This window comes from Musca autumnalis, unplaced genomic scaffold (assembly GCF_047663935.1).
Source record: "Musca autumnalis isolate F117 unplaced genomic scaffold, ASM4766393v1 scaffold_3, whole genome shotgun sequence".
NCBI lineage: Eukaryota > Metazoa > Arthropoda > Insecta > Diptera > Muscidae > Musca > Musca autumnalis.
The window spans coordinates 240,105,749-240,128,117 of NW_027411866.1; the positions used below are offsets into that span (position 1 = coordinate 240,105,749).

A 22,369-nucleotide genomic window follows, 5' to 3' on the forward strand; every position below is an offset into this window, starting at 1 on the left:
ATACATATTCGTTCGAATTACAACCAAACTCCTGTTGCTGTTAACAAATTTGTTTGATTGAGAACAAAATCAAATCAAATATTTTTCAAAAAGCAGAAGTTTGTATGTTGTTCGAAAGAATTTGAATTCAAATCATCAATTATTGTTTACAAAGATTTTTAAAATTATTTTTCATTAAACGGTGATTTTTAAATAATACCTCCAAGATTCTATAAATTATTTTTTAAAAATAATAATAAATAACTATAAAAATAATAATGTTAATATTTAATAATTTTAAATGTTTTTAAATAAAAATTGATTTTATAAAATTTAATTTAGGAATTATTTTTTTTTAATTTTTTTTTTTTTTTTTTTGATTTGATATTTTGAATAAACGTAAATTTCTGAAAAACAATTTTTTCATTTATATTTTAAAAACTGTTTTGAGTAAAAGATATTTTTTTAACTGCATTTTTTAAGAATTTTCAAAAGACACTAAAAAAGGGGAATTTTTTATATAATGTTTATTTTTAAAATTTGATTGAAAAATATTTTTTCAAGAATTTTGTAGTAATTTTTAAAATCGTGTATTTTTAAAAATTATTTTTGTGGAAGAATTTTTTTAAAAATATATATTTTTCTAAAATGTAGTTCGAAAGAATTTGAATTCAAATCATCAATTATTTTTTCAAAATTTTTAAAAGTTTTTTCATTAAAATTATTTAAAAAATAAACATAAACAAAACAAAAAGATAATAATAATAATTTTAACAACTTTAAATTTTTTTGAATAAAAATTAAAAAAATTGAATTGAATTGATGAATTAAAGAATTATTTTTTTTTTAATTTTTTCAAGAGTTGATGTTTTGAATAAACGTAAATTCCTGAAAAACAATTTTTTAAAAGATATTTTTTAATTGCATTTTTTAAGAATTTTCAAAAGATACTTGAAAAAAAACGGAAATTTTTTTAAATAATGTTTTTTTCTTCTAATTGTTTGAAAAATGTTTTTATGAATTTTGTAGGAATTTTTTAAATGGTTTTGGAGTAATCATGTATTTTTTAAAAATACTTTTTGAATAACTTTTTTAAAAATATATTTTCAAAAATTTAAAACTTTTTAAAAATATATTTTCAAATAATGTGGTCTTCGAAAAGCTTTCTTAATTTTTTTGGAAGCATTTTTTAATTTTTAAAGTTTTTTTAAAAGCCTCGATCTTTTAACAAAAAAATATTAATTTCTATATATTTTTTAAGAAATCTATATATTTTTGACAAACGTATCTTTATGACAAAATAAATATGAAAAATATTTTTATTAACGGATTTTTTAACAAACGGGATGAGATGCATAGCTAACAGCGAAACTAGTCACAAAATTCGGTGGTTGTAATCCGCACAAAGAATTGTCGACTTTCCTTTTTCACTTGCTAAAAGAACCTTCGGTCATTAAACTCAACTCCAACGAGAAAATTATTTAAACAAATATTTTCAGGCATATTTGAACCACTGAACGGGATTTGTTAAAAATATTTTTTCAGCCACTTTCAATCCACTTAACTTGGATTGAAAAAAAAAACAATTTTTAAACCACTGAAAAAGGATTAAATTTTTTCATCCACATTCAGACCATTCAATATTGTCTTAAAGAATATATATTTTTTTTTTGAATTTCCTGTCAACAAACTTGATTTTTTAAAAAATAATTATAGATTATGTTTTGTTTTAATTACAAAAAATAATTTCCCAATTGAAATGGTGTAATATTTTACATAGCTGATTGAATATGTGTCTGCTATTATTGCCCCAACGGACGTTGGTTGCCAATAATCATAAAACCACAAAATGATTGCAAAAATAATTAGCCTGCCGAACAATAAACAGCCGGTGCAAGAGAAAATAACAATCCAACATTTTACAGAAAAATCAGAAAATGATGAATGGTTAAACAAAAGGCGGCATGATGCATCACAACCAGCGTTGCCGACAGTTTTTGGTCGGAAATCGTCAAAAAAATCGTCAAATCGTCAACGAAATTTGGAAAATCGTCAAAAAATCGTCATCATGATCCAAAACTAGGTTTGGTTACCGTTTAATGCGATTTTTAGCCGATAGGTTTGTCAATGAGACTGACAACATAAAATGTACAACCCACAGCAATAAATATAACCCAATCTCACATAAAGGGTTGTCCCTAGTTGGGCAGACCAAAACAACTCATTTTCTTGAATTGTTTTTAAAGAAATTACCAAAACAGAATTTTAAACAAACTTTTTTATAAAAAAAAATTAACTGCCAAAGTCAAAATTTCAATTTTAACGAAAAAAATTTACTGTTTTTTTTGTCAGGCAACATTTTTTTAAAAGCTGTCTCGCTTAAGTACAAGCCTTTTATTTATTAAATAAGCTCACCATGTGAAAGTGGGTCAATTCGGTTTCGAGCTATCGTTGGCACCGACTTCAAAAATGTCATTTCGAGAAAAACGCGTTTGAAGTATATATGCTACATACAAATCTCAAGAAATTTTTCCCATCTTGAATTTTTTGCGGCATATCCACACTACCTGCACTTCAAAATAAGCCAATATTTTTTTTGAAAGTGACAAGTAGAGGTTGTCCCTTAGGTAACGCTATAAAACAGCATTCAGAAGATGATAGTTTTCCCTGTGGTTTTCTAGTTTGCATTAATGCAGCAAGGTAAAGCTGGGTACACATTGCCAGTTTTGAATGACAGATTAGCTCAAACATCGCTTGCTTGACAGTGTGACCGCCCATGTTTGTCGGTACACGTACATTTGGTTGATGGGCAGTCGAAAATCGACAAAAACTCTCATTAAAGAGGACATGGGTCGGAAGTATTATATCTCGAAAAATGTTCACGGAAGATTTTGATTCATTAACAATCCTACATGAAAATTTTCAGCTGATGTAAATCCAAGATGAAAATACCTATGAAAATACCTCTATTCCAGATATGTGCCTAAATGAAGCCAATCCGTCTCGCAATTGTTTAAAAACATTAAAATAGCTCATGAAACCGATTTTGGAATATTGTTTTCCTTAAAGACTTTCGTGAAATTCTGGTCAAAATATATTTATCGTGTTTTATTTCATGCAATACGGGATTACGTGAAAAATCGTCATTTTGGACCATAAAATCGTCAAATCGTCATTTTTCAATTTTAGGCCAAAAAATCGTCAAAATGACGATAAATCGTCAAATTCGGCAACACTGATCACAACACATATGTATATGCGGTGGTATTGATGAATTTGTTATTGTTGTTGTTTTTTGGTTTTGTAAATACCCAGCAAGCATTTTCTATCGCCCATTACCCGAAGCAGTCACTCCCGGGCGATAGAAACACACATCCGCGATATCGCATTCTAATTGATGTAGGCACACCGTGCGGGAAGAAATGAACCACGCACTCGTTTCCTCATAAAAGTATCGCCATCGTGACTCTCGACTCTGGACTAAAGCGATTCTTTCAAAGACAACGCATGCGACACATTTATGAGTAAACGAGTGCGTGGTTCATTTCTTCCCGAACGGTGTGCCTACATCAATTAGAATGCGATATCGCGGATGTGTATTTCTATCGCCCGGGAGTGACTGCTTCGGGTAATGGGCGATAGAAAATGCCTGTTGGATATAGTGCCTTTAGGCGACAAATAAGTGATATATAATACCTAATAAAGAAAAAAAGTACATTGTTTGAAAGATATAGCATATTTTACCATAAAAGAGTGGCAATGGCCAATAAATAAATAAATAAATAAATAAATAAATAAATAAATAAATAAATAAATAAATAAATAAATAAATAAATAAATAAATAAATAAATAAATAAATAAATAAATAAATAAATAAATAAATAAATAAATAAATAAATAAATAAATAAATAAATAAATAAATAAATAAATAAATAAATAAATAAATAAATAAATAAATAAATAAATAAATAAATAAATAAATAAATAAATAAATAAATAAATAAATAAATAAATAAATAAATAAATAAATAAATAAATAAATAAATAAATAAATAAATAAATAAATAAATAAATAAATAAATAAATAAATAAATAAATAAATAAATAAATAAATAAATAAATAAATAAATAAATAAATAAATAAATAAATAAATAAATAAATAAATAAATAAATAAATAAATAAATAAATAAATAAATAAATAAATAAATAAATAAATAAATAAATAAATAAATAAATAAATAAATAAATAAATAAATAAATAAATAAATAAATAAATAAATAAATAAATAAATAAATAAATAAATAAATAAATAAATAAATAAATAAATAAATAAATAAATAAATAAATAAATAAATAAATAAATAAATAAATAAATAAATAAATAAATAAATAAATAAATAAATAAATAAATAAATAAATAAATAAATAAATAAATAAATAAATAAATAAATAAATAAATAAATAAATAAATAAATAAATAAATAAATAAATAAATAAATAAATAAATAAATAAATAAATAAATAAATAAATAAATAAATAAATAAATAAATAAATAAATAAAACAAAAATTAAAATCGAAAATATGTACATTTTAAAAGTCAAATTAAATTTAAGTAATTTTGCCACTGCTTATTATCAGTCACAATCGTATAGTCACTGCCCTTTTTTATTTTTCGATTTATTAATGTTTAAATATTAAATTATTAATTATATTTTTGAAATTTCACTTTCCCGTACCTTTCGCACTTGAAATATTAAACTGAATGATATTTTTCTTGTTGTTGGTCTTTGCAAATACTAGGAATAGCTGTAAAACTCTCACCGTATCTCTCTCACGAGAAGAAATAGTAAAACAATGTAAATTGTTTGTGTAAACAATCAAATGCAGAATTTTCATCTTCTTCTGTGACACTAGGTAGTTCTTGCAGATCGATCTAATTTGAACAGTAATACATTTGTTATTGTAAAATGATAAACTATCGCTCTTTTATAGAAAAGAAGTTCAGAATGCGATTACTTTTGGTAGAGGAAGTGAGTAACTCACTTCCAAATGCTAGCTGGGTATGCATAAAAATATGCATTTATTTGTATAGAGAACATAAATAAATGTGTGTTTAGTGTTTGCATTGAGTTGTGAACTACAACAATGTGAAGGCCTTTGGGGTAATAAAATTTCATTTAATTTACTTAATTAAAAAATCTATTAAATTTATAACGCAAATACAATGTAGCAATTAAGGGAAGTTGTTGGGCGTGTAATTTTCATACTTACGAGGCCCTGACTATGATTCTCCTTAATTCTTCCATTACATATGCAGTTTCTAAATCCCATGTCAGACATTGGCACATGACAAATCATAAATAGTTTTTCAATTAAACATTCAAAAATAAACTCATCAATAAAAAAATACTAAAAACTGGGAAAACTTGGCACAAACATCCACATAAAAATTCGTAAAAATAATTATAGCCCGCCAAGAGACATTTTTGTTTGGTGACAACAAAAATTTATGTTATGGGGTGTTACAGAGTGGAACGTCAATGAAATAAATACATACATATTTACATATGTATGTAAAAAATTAAATAATAAGCAGGTTTGATAAATGCCTACATTATTAGATAATTTTTGACGGTGACTGATCTGCACCATCAAGGACAATCCAAGAGGATTCGTAATTTTTTGATTCAATAAGAAATATTTTTTGGCAAAAAAATTCTCGTAGGAATATGACCACAAATCTCTAAACTTTTTTCGATTCATAGTCATAAGATATGTGCAAAAATATTTCAGTTTGTAACATTTTCTTCTTCCTCTTCAGTAACAAACAGCATCTCTAACTCACTGCACCCATCCGGTCTCTTGTAGGGTATATAAAAATCAATTTCCTGTTACTTATAACCTTTTTGGCATTTTTTCCTTTTAATTACTCCATAAATTCAACATAAGTAATAAACGATAATACCATAAAACAAAATTAACAAAAAGTATTTCCTCATTTCAACATTTTCCCAGGGTATTTTTCGTTTTGTTTCCAAAGAAAATGAAGCAATTATAGAAGATACAATTAACAAAAGCAGAGAACACCTTTATAAGCTTTTCACAGAAAATTATGTGGTGCTTCTTTAATGCCATGTTATGCTTCTTTCACATTCTTCTTTAACTCTATTCCAAGAAAATTCTACAACAGCAGTGGGTAGTAAATTCGTTAAAAGTACTGACAGTTTAAAGTGGTTAAAATAAAGACAACAAGAAAAAATGAAGAATTTGAAGCTCAACTCGAAAGAAAAATTAATAAAAAAATATGAAAAATTTAAAATAAATACTTGAGAGAGAATTACAAACATTATTGGGAAAGATATGCAGCGGCTGGATTCTTGTTCAATGAAAATTTGAAATGAAAAATATTTCCTTTATAGTTTTTTTCATTTGACAGTTTTTTCCTTTACAAAAGTTTTCTTTTCACATGTTCATAGAAATAGAGTTGAGCAACAGGTTAAATAATATTTAAAAAAATTTTCGATAAATACAATTACATTATCAGAGGTATTTTTACCACCAGCTTTATGGTTAAGGAGATATATACTATGATCCTTATTCGACAATTTGGAATCGAATGGCTTGCTGGTGCGCACGTTAAAGCTCGAGAGATTTGAGACAAACTTTGTATGTTGTATATTTCTTCCAAATTCCTCCACAAAATTATGGAAGCTTTGCAGAGTAAAGTTTAGGGACACTTCTCGATTTTTGTCAGATAATGAAAAAAAAAAATTAAAATATATTTTAAACTTAGATTTTATATAATAATTTTTCAATAAAAGTTGATTTATATTTTCAAGAAGTTTTTATATTTTTAAGGAATTTTTTATATTTTTTTTAAGAAATTTTTATAATTTTAAGCATTTTGAAATACTTTTCAACAAAAAATTTCAATAAACGTATATTTAAAACAAAAAATTTTCAATAAACGTATATTTTTTAAAAAATATTTGTTCAAAAAACGTGGTTTTTTTAAATTTTTTACAATTGACGTGGATTTTAATTTTTTTCAATAAACGTGTATCACGGTGCTCTTGAATCAAATTTAAATGGAAGGTGCTTACACCTGGGAAGTTTTTGCGGATTCTGAAACTACAATGTTCATGGATGAGAAAAATCAAAAAACTAAAAAAATCGCCGGCGCGCTTTTTAAATAAATCGCGATTCAAGTTCACATTTTTAGGGTTTGTTTAGGTTTTTGCGATTTTGCTTAGAAACCGCAAGTCGTATCAAAATGGGAATAAAGGAAATGTTGTAGCTATCAAAATTCTCTACAAGATTGACCTTAATGATATTTTCATAGGTTTTACAACTTTTGAGATATAGAAGTTGAAATTGGGACAATTCAAATTCAATTCAATTCTGTATCGTCTCCTTATAAAACAATGTCATGACTGTAATTTCCCAACTTAAACTTATATATCTAAAAAAATGGTACAACCTAGGAAAAATTAGATAAGCCAGTCTTGTAGAGAATTTTCACAGCTATAAGATTTTCTCAGGTCCCATGCCGATAAGACTTGCCCTATTCAAGCAAAATCGCGAAACCCTAACCAAAAAACCTAAAATTGTAAACTAAGCTTCTTTATCTAAAAAATGGTATAGCCTGAGAACAAATCATAAACGTCAATCCTGCAGAGAATTTTCACAGCTACAACATTTTCTTTAGCTCCATTTCGATTGGACTTGCGGTTTCCAAGCAAAATCGCGAAAACCTAAAAAACACCTAAAAATGTGAATTTTGACCGCGATTTATTTAAAAATCCCTACAGCGATTTTTTCTTGTTTTTGGATTTTTCTCATCTGTGAACAGTGCAGATTCCCCTGTGTAAGCGGTTTTCATTAAAAGTTAGTTAAGGCGTACCCTTCATGACATTTTCTTATAAGGGGGCGATACAGTCAGTGCATTGTCCCAATTTGAACTCCAATATCTCAAAAATGGTAAAACCTACGAAAATACCTTAAAGGCCAATCTTGTAGAGAATTTTCATAGCTACAAGATTTCCTTTATTCCCATTTTAATACGACTTGCGGTTTCCAAGCAAAATCGCAAAAACCTAAACAAACCATAAAAATGTCAATTTGAATCGCGATATTTTCAACAAGCGCTCCGGCGATTTTTTTAGTTTTTTGATTTTTCTCACCTATGAACATTGTAGTTTCAGAATCCGCATAAACTTCCCAGGTGTAAGCACCTTCCATTTAAATTTGTTTCAAAAGCACCGTGGTATTTTTATTTTTTTTCAATAAACGTATGATTGTTTTCATTTCAATAAACGTGGATTTTTTCAAAAATTTTTTTTATATATTTGTTTTAATAAATTTTGTATATAATTGTTTCCATAAATATTTTATTTATTAATATTATATTATTTTATTTTTAAATTTTTTTTTTTCAATAAACGAGAATTTTTTGAACATAAATATATTTAAAACCAGGATATTTTTTAAAATAAACGTAAGCTTTTTGAAGAAATATTTTTCAATAAATAAAAATTGTTCAATAAACGTATATTTAAAAAAAATTTCCTAATAAAATATTTGTTCAATAAGCGTGGGTTTTTTATTTTTTTTTTTCAATACACGTGAATTTTTATTTCTGTTTTTAATAACGTGGATTTTTTCAATAATTTTTTTATATAATAGTTTCCATTATTATTTTATTTATTAATATTATTTTTTATTTCATTTTCTTTTTAAATATTTTTTTAATAAACGAGGATTTTTTTGAAAATAAATTAAAATTTATTTAAAACCTGGATTTTTTTGTAATAATTTTTCAATAAAAATTGTTTTAAAAAATATATATTTTCAAGAAGTTTTTATATTTTTAAGGAATTTTTTTAAGTAAACGTAAGCTTTTTGAAGAAATATTTTTCAATAAATAAAAATTGTTCAATAAACGTTTATTTAAAAAAAATTAAATAAAAGTATATTTTCTTAAAAAATATTTTTTCAGTAAGCGTGGATTTTTTTAAAATTTTCAATAGACGAGGATTTTTATTTTTTTTAATAAACCTGGACGTGGAAGGTTTTTTATATAATTGTTTCCATACATATTTAATTTATAAATATTATTTTATAATATTTTATTTTTAAATATTTTTTTTTTTTCAATAATAATGAAAATATTTTTTCAATAATGCTTAGTTCAGACTGACGGTGTTTCGCTCTCTATTCGTTGTTCGACCCCAAATTACGATGTAATTACTTCATTTTCCATACAAAATATTGAGAACGAACAACGATTTGTGTACATTGTTCAATTTAAATTACTCTCAGAACGACGATAAAATATGTCTCATCTCTAACAAATGAGAGAATTTATAGAAATAAATTAATTATGACAGGAACAAAATTTAAAAATTTATTAAAAACCCAAACATTTTTAGAAAAACTGCAAAATATGAATGAAAAGTAAACGGTTTAGCGACTAGTATATATTCAAATCATAGCAAATTGTGTCTTCTCTTTCATTGCAGTTGCATTTCTTGTCCATCGTTTCAAATTCGCGTACAAATTTAGAAACAAAAATTAAATGCCTGCCGGAAAGTCTGTATACCAAAAAGTTATTTTGGCAGGCCTCTCTCTCTCTCTCGTTAATTTTTAAAATAGAAAAATTTGAAAATATACTGAAAACACCAAAATTGTGAGAAAAAATAGAAAAAATGAAACTGATATAATTTAATATTAAATATATATCTGAAAGAAGACAAATATTTTTTCAGTTCATATCAATTAACTTTCCTCGTCTTTTGGCTGCAACTTTCTTTAAAATCAGCAAACAAAAACTATGAAAATCATGAATCATTATGAATCATGTTGCTATGAATTGTATGAACATAGCATTAATAAGGATTTTCCAAAATAATTGTTTCAATCAAAATAATTTTTTGTAAATATTATTTTCAATACTTGTGGATTTTTAAAATCTTTCTTTTTTTAATAAACGTAGATTTTATAAATGATTGTTTTAATAAACGTGGATTTTTTAAATAGTTTTTTTTAATAAACGGGGGAATTTGTGAAAATAATTGTTTCAATAAACGTACATTTTTAAAATATTTTTTTTTCTAAAAACGTGGATTTAAAAAAAAAATCTTTTATAAACATATTTATTATGAACATGGATAAAAAAATATTTTTTAATAAATATGGATTAAAAAATATTTTTTTTTTTGGTTGACATGAATTTACGTTTTTTTTTAAATTTTTCTAATACAAATATTTTATCAAAAACCTTTGATTTATTAAAAAATATTTTTTTCAAAAAGGTTGATTTTTTTAAAAAAATTTCAAAAAACGTTGATTTTTTATTTTATTTTCGTAAAAATAATTATAGTTATATTTGTTTCTTAAAACGTGGGTTTAAAAAATGTCTTTTATAAATATATTTTTATGAACATGGATAAGAATAATAATAATAAATATAAATAAATATGAAGTTTTTTTTTAAACATTTTTTAATAGTCGAAACTTAAAAAATATTAAAAAATATTTTAAGAACAAAAATTTTTACGTTTATTCAAAAAAATATATTTTAAAAATGTTTAAATTTAGTAGTTCATTTTTAAATTTAGTAATTTTTTAATAAACCAATATTTTTTTAAATATTTTGTTTTTTTCAATAAACCTGAAAAAATGGTAAATATTTTTGAAAGTAAACGTGGAACATTTGTTTTTTTAATAGTTCAAAATAGTCTGGTTTAATCAATTTTTTGTTGTATATGTAAGAACCATTTTCTACAAAAAATCGTTTATAAAAAATATATTTTTTTAAGATTCGTTTATTAAACAAGTAAAAAAAGTATCAGTCGGCTTGGCCGACAGAGATATACCCTCAGCCTGTGTATATTGAAACAATTTTTTCCCATAAAACGTAGGTATTTTGAGGGTTTTAAAAATTTTGAACGCATGAACCGACAAATATGTTGATTAGATTAAAGATCAGAAGTTTTGCGGGGGAATTACTTAAAAGAATGGATCGATATTGACCATTATGGAAGTCGATCTCCAGCCACTACATACGTTGCCATAGGGGGGTTTTACTCCCTTTGGGCTGTCTGCTTAAGAAGTGTGGTTTTGCCCCTGAAAAAACTTTTACCATCATAATTGAGGCAGCGAATACAAGTTGCTTCAACAAAAATAAAAGTGATTCGATAGCAGGTCTTAAAGTGAACTTATCCAAAATTTTGTTTGGGAGGTACTGGATGAAGTGGACAAATATAGTCCATATTTGGACCTGATCTATATCTCGTAGATATATTAAGATGTGTTAAGTATGGACCAATTCGGCCACTCCCTTCAAAAGTTAGCGTACGAATAATTTTTCCGAACATTTTTGAAATTTTGTGGGGGAGGTACCTGAAGGAGTGGACCGATATGGCTTATCTTCGAACTTAAAGTATGTTTGGACAAAATATTACTAAGGCCAAAATTTGGACCCAATCAGCAGATCCGTTGGAGAGTTATCTTGCGCTCCAACCACCCCACACGGTGTCATAGGGGTTTTGTGAAACTTTCAAGCTATTTTCTCAGGAAGTTTGGACTTGCCCCTGCTGAAACTTGAACCGTCGTATGGGGGGGCAGTGAATACAAGTTGCTAAAACAAAACCCAAAGCGATTCGAGAGCAGGTCCTAATCTGAACTTATCCGAAATTTTGTGTGGGAGGTACCTGAAGGAGTAGACCTATTGAGTCCATATTGGAACCTCATCTAAGTCTGGTACATATTTGACGATGAGCAAAGTATGAACCAAATCGGTTACCCCCTTAAAGAGTTATCGTGCGCACAAATTTTCCGAACTTTTTCGAACTTTTGTGGGGGAGGTACCGGAAGGAGTGGACCGATATAGCCCATCTTCGAACTTAAACTAAGTATGGGCAAAATATTACGAAAGCCAAAATTTGAACCGAATCGGTTCATCGGTTCGAGAGTTATCGTGCGCTCCAGCCAGCAGGACAGACAGACAGACAGACGGACGGACGGACATGGCTATTTCGACTCCAAATTGTCTGAAACACATTTCGTCCAAACATACTTGGGGTCTAAAACCATTATTTCGATGAGGCACATTTTCATCGTATCAAAGTGTATATACCCTCCTTAGCCTAAAGGCTGAGGGTATAAATATATGTTTAAAAAATTTGTTTGTAAATTATGCTTATTAAAGAAACTGCTTTAGTAAAAATAAAGAATATTTTTATACCGAAAAAAATAAAGGAGACAAATTTTTTAATTTTATTAAAATATATTTTAACAAGCTTTTTTTCATTTCTAAGATATATTTTTTACACTTACGTTTATTGTTAAATTTAATTTTCAATTATTGAAGTTTTTTTTAACATTTTTTAATATTCGAAACTTAAAAAAAAATATTTAAAAAAAATTTATATTTAATAAATTTATATTTAAATAAATATATTTTAAAAATTTTTAAATTTTTGATTTTTAAATTTAGTAAATTTTGAATAAACAGAAATTTTTTCAAAATATTTTGTTTTTTTGAATAAACGTGAAACAATTGTTTTTTTTTTTCAAAATAGTCTCGTTTAATACAATTTTTGTTGTTTTAATATAAGAACCAAGGGCAAGAGATGTTTTTTTTATTTTCTTAAGAAAATCGTTTATAAAAAATATTTTTTTTAGATTTCCTTTTTTTAAAAAAATATGTTAAAAAAGTTATGTTTATCAATTTTTTGTAAATTATGTTTATTAAAGAAATTGTTTTAGTAAAAATAAGGAATATTTTTTATAAATGATTTTTTATAAAGGATATACTTTAACAAATTTTTTTTCTAATTTTTAAGATATATTTTTTACAATTAGGTTTATTTGTCAATGTTTCAATAAACGTGACATTTTTATTTTTTCAATGAAAGTTAAAAAATAGTATATTCCTTGTGTGCTTATTTTTTTATTTATATTTTTGAGTATATTTTATATAAAGGATTTTTTTTTTGTTGAAAAAATAAAAAAAAAACATTTTTTACGTTTATTAAAAATATATTTTAAGAAGTTTTTTTACGTTGACATTAGAAAGACAACAGTCGCTCTTCTTCCATAAATAAATAACCCTGAGGATGATTGTCGAAGACAATTGAAATATTGGAAATAAAATTTAATCAAACAAAATAAAACAACGATCTTTTTAATGACCCTCAGCCAAACTATCGCCAAACAAAAATTTTTAAGAAATATTTTTTTAGAATTACGTTTATTGTTAAATGTTTGACATTTTTATTTTTTCAATAAAAGTAAAAAAATCAATATATTCTTTATGTGTTTATTTTTCATATTTATTTTTTTTTTATTTTTTTTGTTTAATATTTCTTTCCTTGATTTTTTTTTTCAATAAACGTGGATTAGAAAATATATTTCCCTAATTTAAAAAAATATGTTTTCAATAAGCGTAGTTTACAAAATATATTCTTGACTGTTTTAAAAAAAATTATTTTTCAATGGCAGTGAATCAAAAGAAAAAATATTTTTCAACAATTTTTTAAATATAATTTTTTCAATAAACGTGCATTGTTTTGAAAACATATTTTTCTTACAGCTAAAAGCAATTTAAATATTTTTCTTAGAATTGTGGGTTTTGTAATAACATATTTTTTCTAGATTTTTGTATAAAAATATTTTAAAATAGTCGTATTTTTTTAATAATATTTTATATAGATTTTTTTATAAATTTATTTCTAGATTTTTTGAAAACATATTTTTTGTAACTAAGATCACAAAGTCTGCGAAACACTTTAGTGCGAGATGTGAATGAAGGGCCTTTCCGGGGCCCATATGAATTGGCTTCACCTAAAAAAATTACGCTATTGTACTTTTGATCACAACTACAATCTAGTATTACAATTTCAACACGATCCGAGAAGTGGACTCCATGTGTATTAAAGCGCAAAATTGTTTCACATCTGGACAAAGTCCATCTTGAAACTGGATCTAATTTTGGGAGTCATTTGCCTCATAATTTATCGTTATGGGTCATAATTTTACAGTACCACATGAAGTACCTCCGTTAAAAATTTAAAGAAGTTCCAAGAACAATAGTCAAACTGAATTTTGAATAAACCTTTTTGAGGGAGGTACCGGAAGCAGATATTCGATATAATAATTTTCGAGGTTAGACCAATGTCAGTCACTTTATTCCTCAGTCATGCTTACCAGCCATTTTAGTTGGTCATTGCAGGAGTTTTTTTTTCGTTGGATATGGTGTGTTTTAAAAATGTATTTATATATTTTTAGTGTAGTTGTATATGTAATGGTAATGTGGAAATATATGTGCATTGTACAAAATCCCATAATTATCCGTCCGCTTGTAAAATGTTTACTTATGTTTAAATTAAAAACACACAACTGGGGAATTGTTCCGAACTGGGGTATTGTTTTGTTACACATGAATAAATCTATGATTGGATGTATTGTTCATTGATTTTATTGTTGGTTATTGGTAATGGTCTTTTGATTATTGCATTTTGATTGCAATGCCGAATGCATAATTAGGGGGAAGTTTTAGAAATATCAAAGTACAGAATCAAACATTAATCTACATTTATGCATCAGTGATAATGGGTTTTTAAATAAATTTTGTTTCTAAATTAAAATTAAATAAAAACTCAAAGACACAAAAAGTGAAATTAAAGGATTTTTCAATACTGATACCAACAATAAAATTTATGTCTCACACATATTGTTTCCGATCTCCCCATAAAATCCATCAACGTATATAAAATCAGGATAAAAAATATATAAATTAATTTCAAATATATTTTCTATTGATTATTTCCTCAAATTTCTTAACTATCATTTAGGCCTGTAATTTTTTATTGCCCCAAACCAAAAATTGGGAAAAATTTATGGTTGACTTTTAGATAGACATTATTCGATTATCCATAAAGTAAATGGCCCATGAAATATTAGACATGAAATAAATCAAATACCAATGAAACAAAACAAAAATGAACGGATGGAGACTCAGACTGAGATTCGAAGTTAGTTTTATGGTGGAAGGGAATGGGTGAACAAAAAGAAGGAAAAAAAGATAACACCACTTATGTTGCCAGGAAAAAGGCATATAAATCCTTCCCAAGTTTGAAGACTTTAATGGAAAAAGGATATGTGATGCCAGGCAATAAACAATAATATAAAGCCCATAAGTTTGGGGAAATATTTCTGTGCAGCTTCTTTTTCATAGGCATTTATTACTTTAGTTAGATGTGTGAGACGTATAAGAATTAAAGGGGATAAGATAATAAAAAGGATAATATACACAATAATATCGGACATAGTTTGCTCTACAATAAAGACAAGGCATTTGAAAAAACTACAGTACAATAAAATTGGATTTTTTGCAAGGTTCCACAACAAAATAAATATGGATTTTTTAAAGAAAATGTTGTGAAGGATCCACAGTACAATAAACGTGGATTTTTAAAGATATTTTTTTCAAGGACCCCCAGCACAATAAACGTGGATTTTTAAAGATAAATTTGTTGAAGGACCCCAAGCACAATAAACGTGGATTTTTAAAGACAAAATTTTCAAGGACCCCAAGCACAATAAACGTGGATTTTTAAAGATAAATTTTTCAAGGACCCCAAGCACAAAAACGTGGATTTTTAAAGATAAATTTTTCAAGGACCCCAAGCACAATAAACGTGGATTTTTAAAGACAATTTTTTCAAGGATTTAAAAAAATCCAAGTGTGTTTTGTAGAATTTTTTTCAAGGATTTAAAAAATTCCAATGACCTTTTTTAGATTTTTTCAAGGATTAAAAAAACCAAAGACCTTTTAAGAATTTTCCCAAGTTCTTAAACAAATTTCAAGGTTTTTTACAGACATTTTTTGAAGAATTTAAAAAATCAAAGGATTTTTATAGAAAAAAATATTTTTTAAGAATTTTTTAAGGATTTAAAAAATTCCTGGGACATTTATAGAAAGTTTTTCAAGGATTTAAAAAATTCCAAAGACTTATATAGAATATTTTCAAGGACTTAAAAAAATTATAAGGGTTTTTATAGAAATTTGTTCAAGGATTTAAAAAAAATTCCAAGTGTTTTTATAGAATTTTTTTTATATAGAATTTTTTCAAAGATTTAAAAAAATGCATTGCCTTTTATAGAATTTTTTTCAATTAATAAAAAATCCAACGATTTTTATAGAAAATGTTTCAATGATTTAAAAAAATTCCAAAGATTTTTATAGAACTGTTTCAAGGATTTAAAAAAAATCCAAAGAATTTTCCAAATACTTAGAAAAAATTCAAGTTTTTTACAGAAATTTTTTTGAATAATTTAAAAAAATCCAAGGTTTTTATAGAAAAATGTTCAAGTATGAAAAAAATTGCAAGGGGTATTTAAAAAAAATTCCAGGGATACTTATAGAAAGTTTTTCAAGGATTCAAGGACTTAAAAAATTCTAAGGGTTTTAATTATTTAAAAAAATCTAACGATTTTTATATAAAATGTTTCAATGATTTAAAAAAAATGCAAAGATTTTTATAGAATTTTTTCAAGGATTTAAAAAAAAATTCCAAAGGATTTTAAAGAATTTTTCCAAATACTTAGAAAAGTTTTTTTATAGACATTTTTTGAATAATTTAAAAAAAAATCCAAGCATTTTTATAGAAAAATTTTCAAGTACGAAAAAAAATTGCAAAAAAATTCCATGGATTTTTATAGAAAGTTTCTCAAGGACTTAAAAAAATTCAAGAATTTTTTCAAGGACTTAAAAAAATTCTAAGGGTTTTTATAGAAATTTGTTCAAGGATTAAAAAAATCAGAGGATTTCTATAGAAACATTTTCAAGGATAAAAAAAATTCCAAAGGCTTTTAAAAATTTTTTCAAGGAATTTTTATAGAAAGTTTTTCAATGATTTAAAAAAAAACCAAAGATTTGTATAGAATTTTTTCAAGGATTTAAAACAAAATGCGAAGGGTTTTTTAAGATTTTTTAAGGATTTCGGTAATTTTTTTCGAGGATTTAAAAAAATCCAAAGGTTTTTATAGAGTTTTTCAAGTATTCAAAAAAATTCCAAGGGGTTTTATGAATATATTTTGAAGGATTTGTTTTAGAAAAATGTTCAAGAATTTTAAAAAATTCCACAGATTTGTATACAATTTTTTCAAGGAATTAAAAAACCTCCACGGGTTTTTAAAGATTTTTTCAAGGATTTACAAAAAAACTCCAAGTATTTTTATGTAATTTTTTCAAGATTTAAAATTAATGCACGGATTTTTATAGAAATTTTTTCAAGGATTAAACAAATCCAAGGATTTTTATAGAAACATTTTCAAGGATTCAAAAATTCCAAGGACCTTTAAGATTTTTTTTCAAGGATTTAAAGAAAATCCAGGAATTTTTATAGAAAGTTTTTCAATGATGTAAAAAAAACCAAAGATTTGTATAGAATTTTTTCAAGGATTGAAACAAAATGCGAAGGGTTTTTTAAGATTTTTTAAGGATTTCGGTAAGTTTTTTCGAGGATTTAAAAAAAATCCAAAGGTTTTTATAGAATTTTTCAAGTATTCAAAAAAATTCCAGGGGTTTTATGAATATATTTTGAAGGATTTTTTTAGAAAAATGTTCAAGAATTTTAAAAAATTTCACAGATTTTTATAGAATTTTTTCAAGGAATTAAGAAACCTCCACAGGTTTTTTAAATTTTTTTCAAGGATTTACAAAAAAACTCCAAGTATTTTTATGTAATTTTTTCAAGATTTAAAAACAATGCACGGATTTTTATAGAAATTTTTTCAAGGATTAAACAAATCCAAGGATTTTTACAGAAACATTTTCAAGGATTAAAAAATTCCAAGGACCTTTAAGATTTTTTTTCAAGAATTTTAAAGAAAATCCAGGAATTTTTATAAAAAGTTTTTCAAGGATTTAAAAAAAAATCCAGAGATTTGTATAGAATTTTTTCAAGGATTTTTTTAAGATTTTTTAAGGATTTCTGTAAATTTGTTTAAGAAAAATTCCAGGGTTTTTTGGACTTTTTTTGAAGGATTAAAGAAAACTCCAAGCATTTTTATAGAAAGATTTTCAAGGATTTAAAAATTTTCAAGTATTTAAAAATGTATTTAAAAAATTCCATGGGTTTTTATAGAAAATTTTTCGAGGATTAAAAAAATTCCAAATTTTTTTATAGCATTTTTTAAGTATTTAAGAAAAGTTCCAGTTTGTCTTATGGACATCTTTTGAAGGACTTAAGAAAACTCCAAGCAAAGAAAAATTTTCAAGGACTTAAAGAAATTCCAAAGACTTTTATAGATTTTTTCAAGGATTTCAAAAAATTATTTAAAAAATTCCATGGGTTTTTATAAAAAAATTTTCAATGATTTACAAAAAATTCCTAGAGTTTTTATATAATTTTTTTCAAGGATTAAAAAAAATCGAGGATTTTTATAGATTTTTTTTAAATAATTTCCAAAGAACTTCCAAGGGTTATTATATATTTTTTCAAGGATTTAAAAAAATTCAATGATTTTTATAGAATTTTTTTTTTCAGCAAAAAAATAAAAAATAAATGTTTAAAATTTGTTTTAAAGGATTTAAAAACAATTCCAAGGTTTTTAATAGAATTTTTTCAGGAATTTATAAAAAATTCCAGGGAATGTTATAAATTTTAAATCAAGGATTTAAAAACAATTCCCAGGTTTTTAATAGAAATTTTTGAAAGGATTTGGCTGAATACAACCTCTTCATTTGATTTGCTGTAGCGTACATAATGACAATTGTGGAAAGGATGAAAGGGGGGAAAGAACTTTGAAAAGGTAATAAATTTCATGTAACTATAACAACATCCTTTTGAACCAAGTTTATGTGGTTTAAGCTGCCATCCTGGTAACTCAGGCCAGCAAGCAAGCAATCTAGCCAGCCAGCCAACAGTAAAGTTGCCAAAGAAACCATTTGCGGCTAACATCAATAACAACAACATTATAACGCATGTTTTACTTTGACATGACAACCGGCAAGACATGAAACAACAAACAAAGAACTTTTCAATTTTTTTTTTCACAGTGCAAATCCAACTGAGCCAAGGAGTTGGAGCAGTTGTTGGCAAGGTTTTTTCATTCAAATTACTTTTGTTGTTGTGCAAAGAAAAAGTAAGAAAACTTTTACAAATGTCAAAAGATGAAGAAATACGTAACGTACAAAATCGTCGTCGTAATATTTTATTTCTGGTGCAACGTTATCTGCACGACAATGGCCTGTACAACACGGCAGCAGCACTGGCCACTGAGGCAGCCCGCCAGCTAAGTGAAGATTTCGAATTGTGTGATAATATCGATTTGGATGGCATTTATTTGGAATATGCCAGTTACTATCACTTGAAATTTGGCAAATATCCAAAAATTGTTAAACAGGCCAGGCCGGGGGTAAAACTGGAGGTGTCATCGAAACAAATGAGGAAGAAAAATGGCAAACAGACGGCGGCGCCAGACAACAAAGTATCACAACAACAACAAAGGCCAAAAGAGACAACAAATGAAGAATGCATTCGTCATGCGGATTTTGATGTGAATGACCTGCAGATTGTGGTAAAGAAAATGGAAACAGCCACAGCTCAGATGAGTCCTGGCAAGCCAGCTGAAATTGATACCTTGGAAAGAAATAAGGGTTCTGGAGATTCCGCTCTATCTAGGTTACAAGAAATTCAACACAACACTAACACAAATCCAGGAGGAGATTTATTGCTAAGTTGCCAGGAGTGGCAAAATTTGGCAGAGTTGGTGCGGTCCACAATTCTCACCGAAAATTCTAAACTAAAATGGTCCGATATTTGTGGTAATTCCCAGGCCATTGAAATCATCAAGGAAGCTGTATTGACACCCTTAAAGTATCCCCAACTTTTTAATAATGGCCTTAAACCATGGCGTTCGGTGTTATTGCATGGCCCTCCGGGCAGTGGCAAGACGCTCTTGGCCAAGGTGTTGTATTCTGAAACCAGGCAACAAGTAACCTTCTTCAACATTACCTCCAGTGTGGTGATATCCAAGTGGCGCGGTGAATCTGAAAAATTGCTAAAAATCCTCTTCTATTTGGCCCAAAAGCAGGCACCCTCAATTATATTTTTCGATGAAATTGAGGGCCTCACTTCCAAAAGAGATCGCAGCACCGACCATGAGTCCTCGAAACGTTTTAAAAACGAACTTTTACAGCTAATGGATGGCATGGAAAATTCCTGCCACAATTCCAGTCCAGTTTTCATATTGGCCAGCACAAATCTACCATGGGAAATTGATGAAGCTTTCCTAAGGCGTTTTGAAAAGAAGCTACTTGTTCAGTTACCCAACGAAGTGGAAAGGGCTAATTTAATTGGAAAATTAATACCACCCAATGTCCGTGTGGCTCCAACTCAAATGTCAGCCTTGGTAAAATTGTCACACAATTTCACAGGAGATGAAATACGTTTGGCCTGCAAAGAGATAGCCATGCAAACGGTGAGGAGATTAACAAAAGTTAACCTTAAAGGTGCTGCTGCTGAACAGCAACTAGAGGATGTCCCCGTGGAGAAAGCTTTTAGACAAATTAAACCTTTGAGTTTATTGTTAATGGACAAACATGGTAAATGGCAAATGGAACATGGTTCGTAAAACACAAGGCAACAAAGGAAAAAGACAAATGGAAGGATGGCAGGTGACAAGAACAAAATAAAAAGTAGTTTCGAATAAAAGGATTTGAAAAAAAATAAATGCATTTTTTTTGTTGTTTTCTTGAAGGGAAAAAATATATTTTTAAGTAATATTTTGAACGTTTTTCGACCAAAAATATTGATATTTTTTTATAATTTTAAGTAATTTTTTTCAACTAACTTTTGACAAATAAACGTGGATTTTTAAATAATTTTTTTTCAACCACCTTTTCAACAATAAACGTGGATTTTTAAATAATTTTTTTTCAACCACCTTTTCAACAATAAACGTGGATTTTTAAGTAATTTTTTTCAACCACATTTTGACAAATAAACGTGGATTTTTTAAATAATTTTTTTCAACCAGATTTTCACAAATAAACGTGGATTTTTTAAATAATTTTTTCAACCACAATTTGACAAATAAACGTGGATCTTTTAAATAATTTTTTTCAACCACCTTTTGACAAATAAACGTGGATTTTTTAAATAATTTTTTTCAACCTCCTCTTGACAAATAAACGTGGATTTTTTAAATAGTTTTTTCAACCACCTTTTGACAAATAAACGTGGATTTTTTAAATAATTTTTTCAACCACCTTTTGACAAATAATTTTTGGATTTTTTAAATAATTTTTTTCAACCACCTTTTGTCAAATAAACGTGGATTTTTTAAATAATTTTTTTCAACCACCTTTTGTCAAATAAACGTGGATTTTTTAAATAATTTTTTTCAACCACCTTTTGTCAAATAAACGTGGATTTTTTAAATAATTTTTTTCAACCACCTTTTGTCAAATAAACGTGGATTTTTTAAATAATTTTTTTCAACCACCTTTTGTCAAATAAACGTGGATTTTTTAAATAATTTTTTTCAACCACCTTTTGTCAAATAAACGTGGATTTTTTAAATAATTTTTTTCAACCACCTTTTGTCAAATAAACGTGGATTTTTTAAATAATTTTTTTCAACCACCTTTTGTCAAATAAACGTGGATTTTTTAAATAATTTTTTTCAACCACCTTTTGTCAAATAAACGTGGATTTTTTAAATAATTTTTTTCAACCACCTTTTGTCAAATAAACGTGGATTTTTTAAATAATTTTTTTCAACCACCTTTTGTCAAATAAACGTGGATTTTTTAAATAATTTTTTTCAACCACCTTTTGTCAAATAAACGTGGATTTTTTAAATAATTTTTTTCAACCACCTTTTGTCAAATAAACGTGGATTTTTTAAATAATTTTTTCAGCCAACAATTTTTTTTTTTTTTTAAATCCACGATTATTGGCTTTTGGGTTCTAGAAAAAAATTCTTTAAAAAATCCACGATTATTGGCTTTTGGGTTCTTGAAAAAAATTATTTAAAAAATCCACGATTATTGGCTTTTGGGTTCTAGAAAAAAATTCTTTAAAAAATCCACGATTATTGGCTTTTGGGTTCTAGAAAAAAATTCTTTAAAAAATCCACGATTATTGGCTTTTGGGTTCTTGAAAAAAATTATTTAAAAAATCCACGATTATTGGCTTTTGGGTTCTAGAAAAAAATTCTTTAAAAAATCCACGATTATTGGCTTTTGGGTTCTAGAAAAAAATTCTTTAAAAAATCCACGATTATTGGCTTTTGGGTTCTAGAAAAAAATTCTTAAAAAAATCCACGATTATTGGCTTTTGGGTTCTAGAAAAAAATTCTTTAAAA

The 22,369-nt window shown here is 26.3% G+C and overlaps 2 protein-coding genes across 34 annotated transcripts in view; one reads left to right on the forward strand and one right to left on the reverse strand.

Moving 5' to 3' along the window:
- dnc (phosphodiesterase dunce) overlaps positions 1-22,369 on the reverse strand; it is a 1,334,769-nt gene that overhangs the window by 119,698 nt on the left and 1,192,702 nt on the right. The window lies entirely within an intron of this gene.
- Positions 14,501-20,735, forward strand: LOC141399207 (katanin p60 ATPase-containing subunit A-like 2). The gene has a single exon (XM_073977517.1). It carries the CDS (start codon positions 19,013-19,015, stop codon positions 20,630-20,632), a length of 1,620 nt encoding a protein of 539 aa, XP_073833618.1. The 5' UTR covers positions 14,501-19,012; the 3' UTR covers positions 20,633-20,735.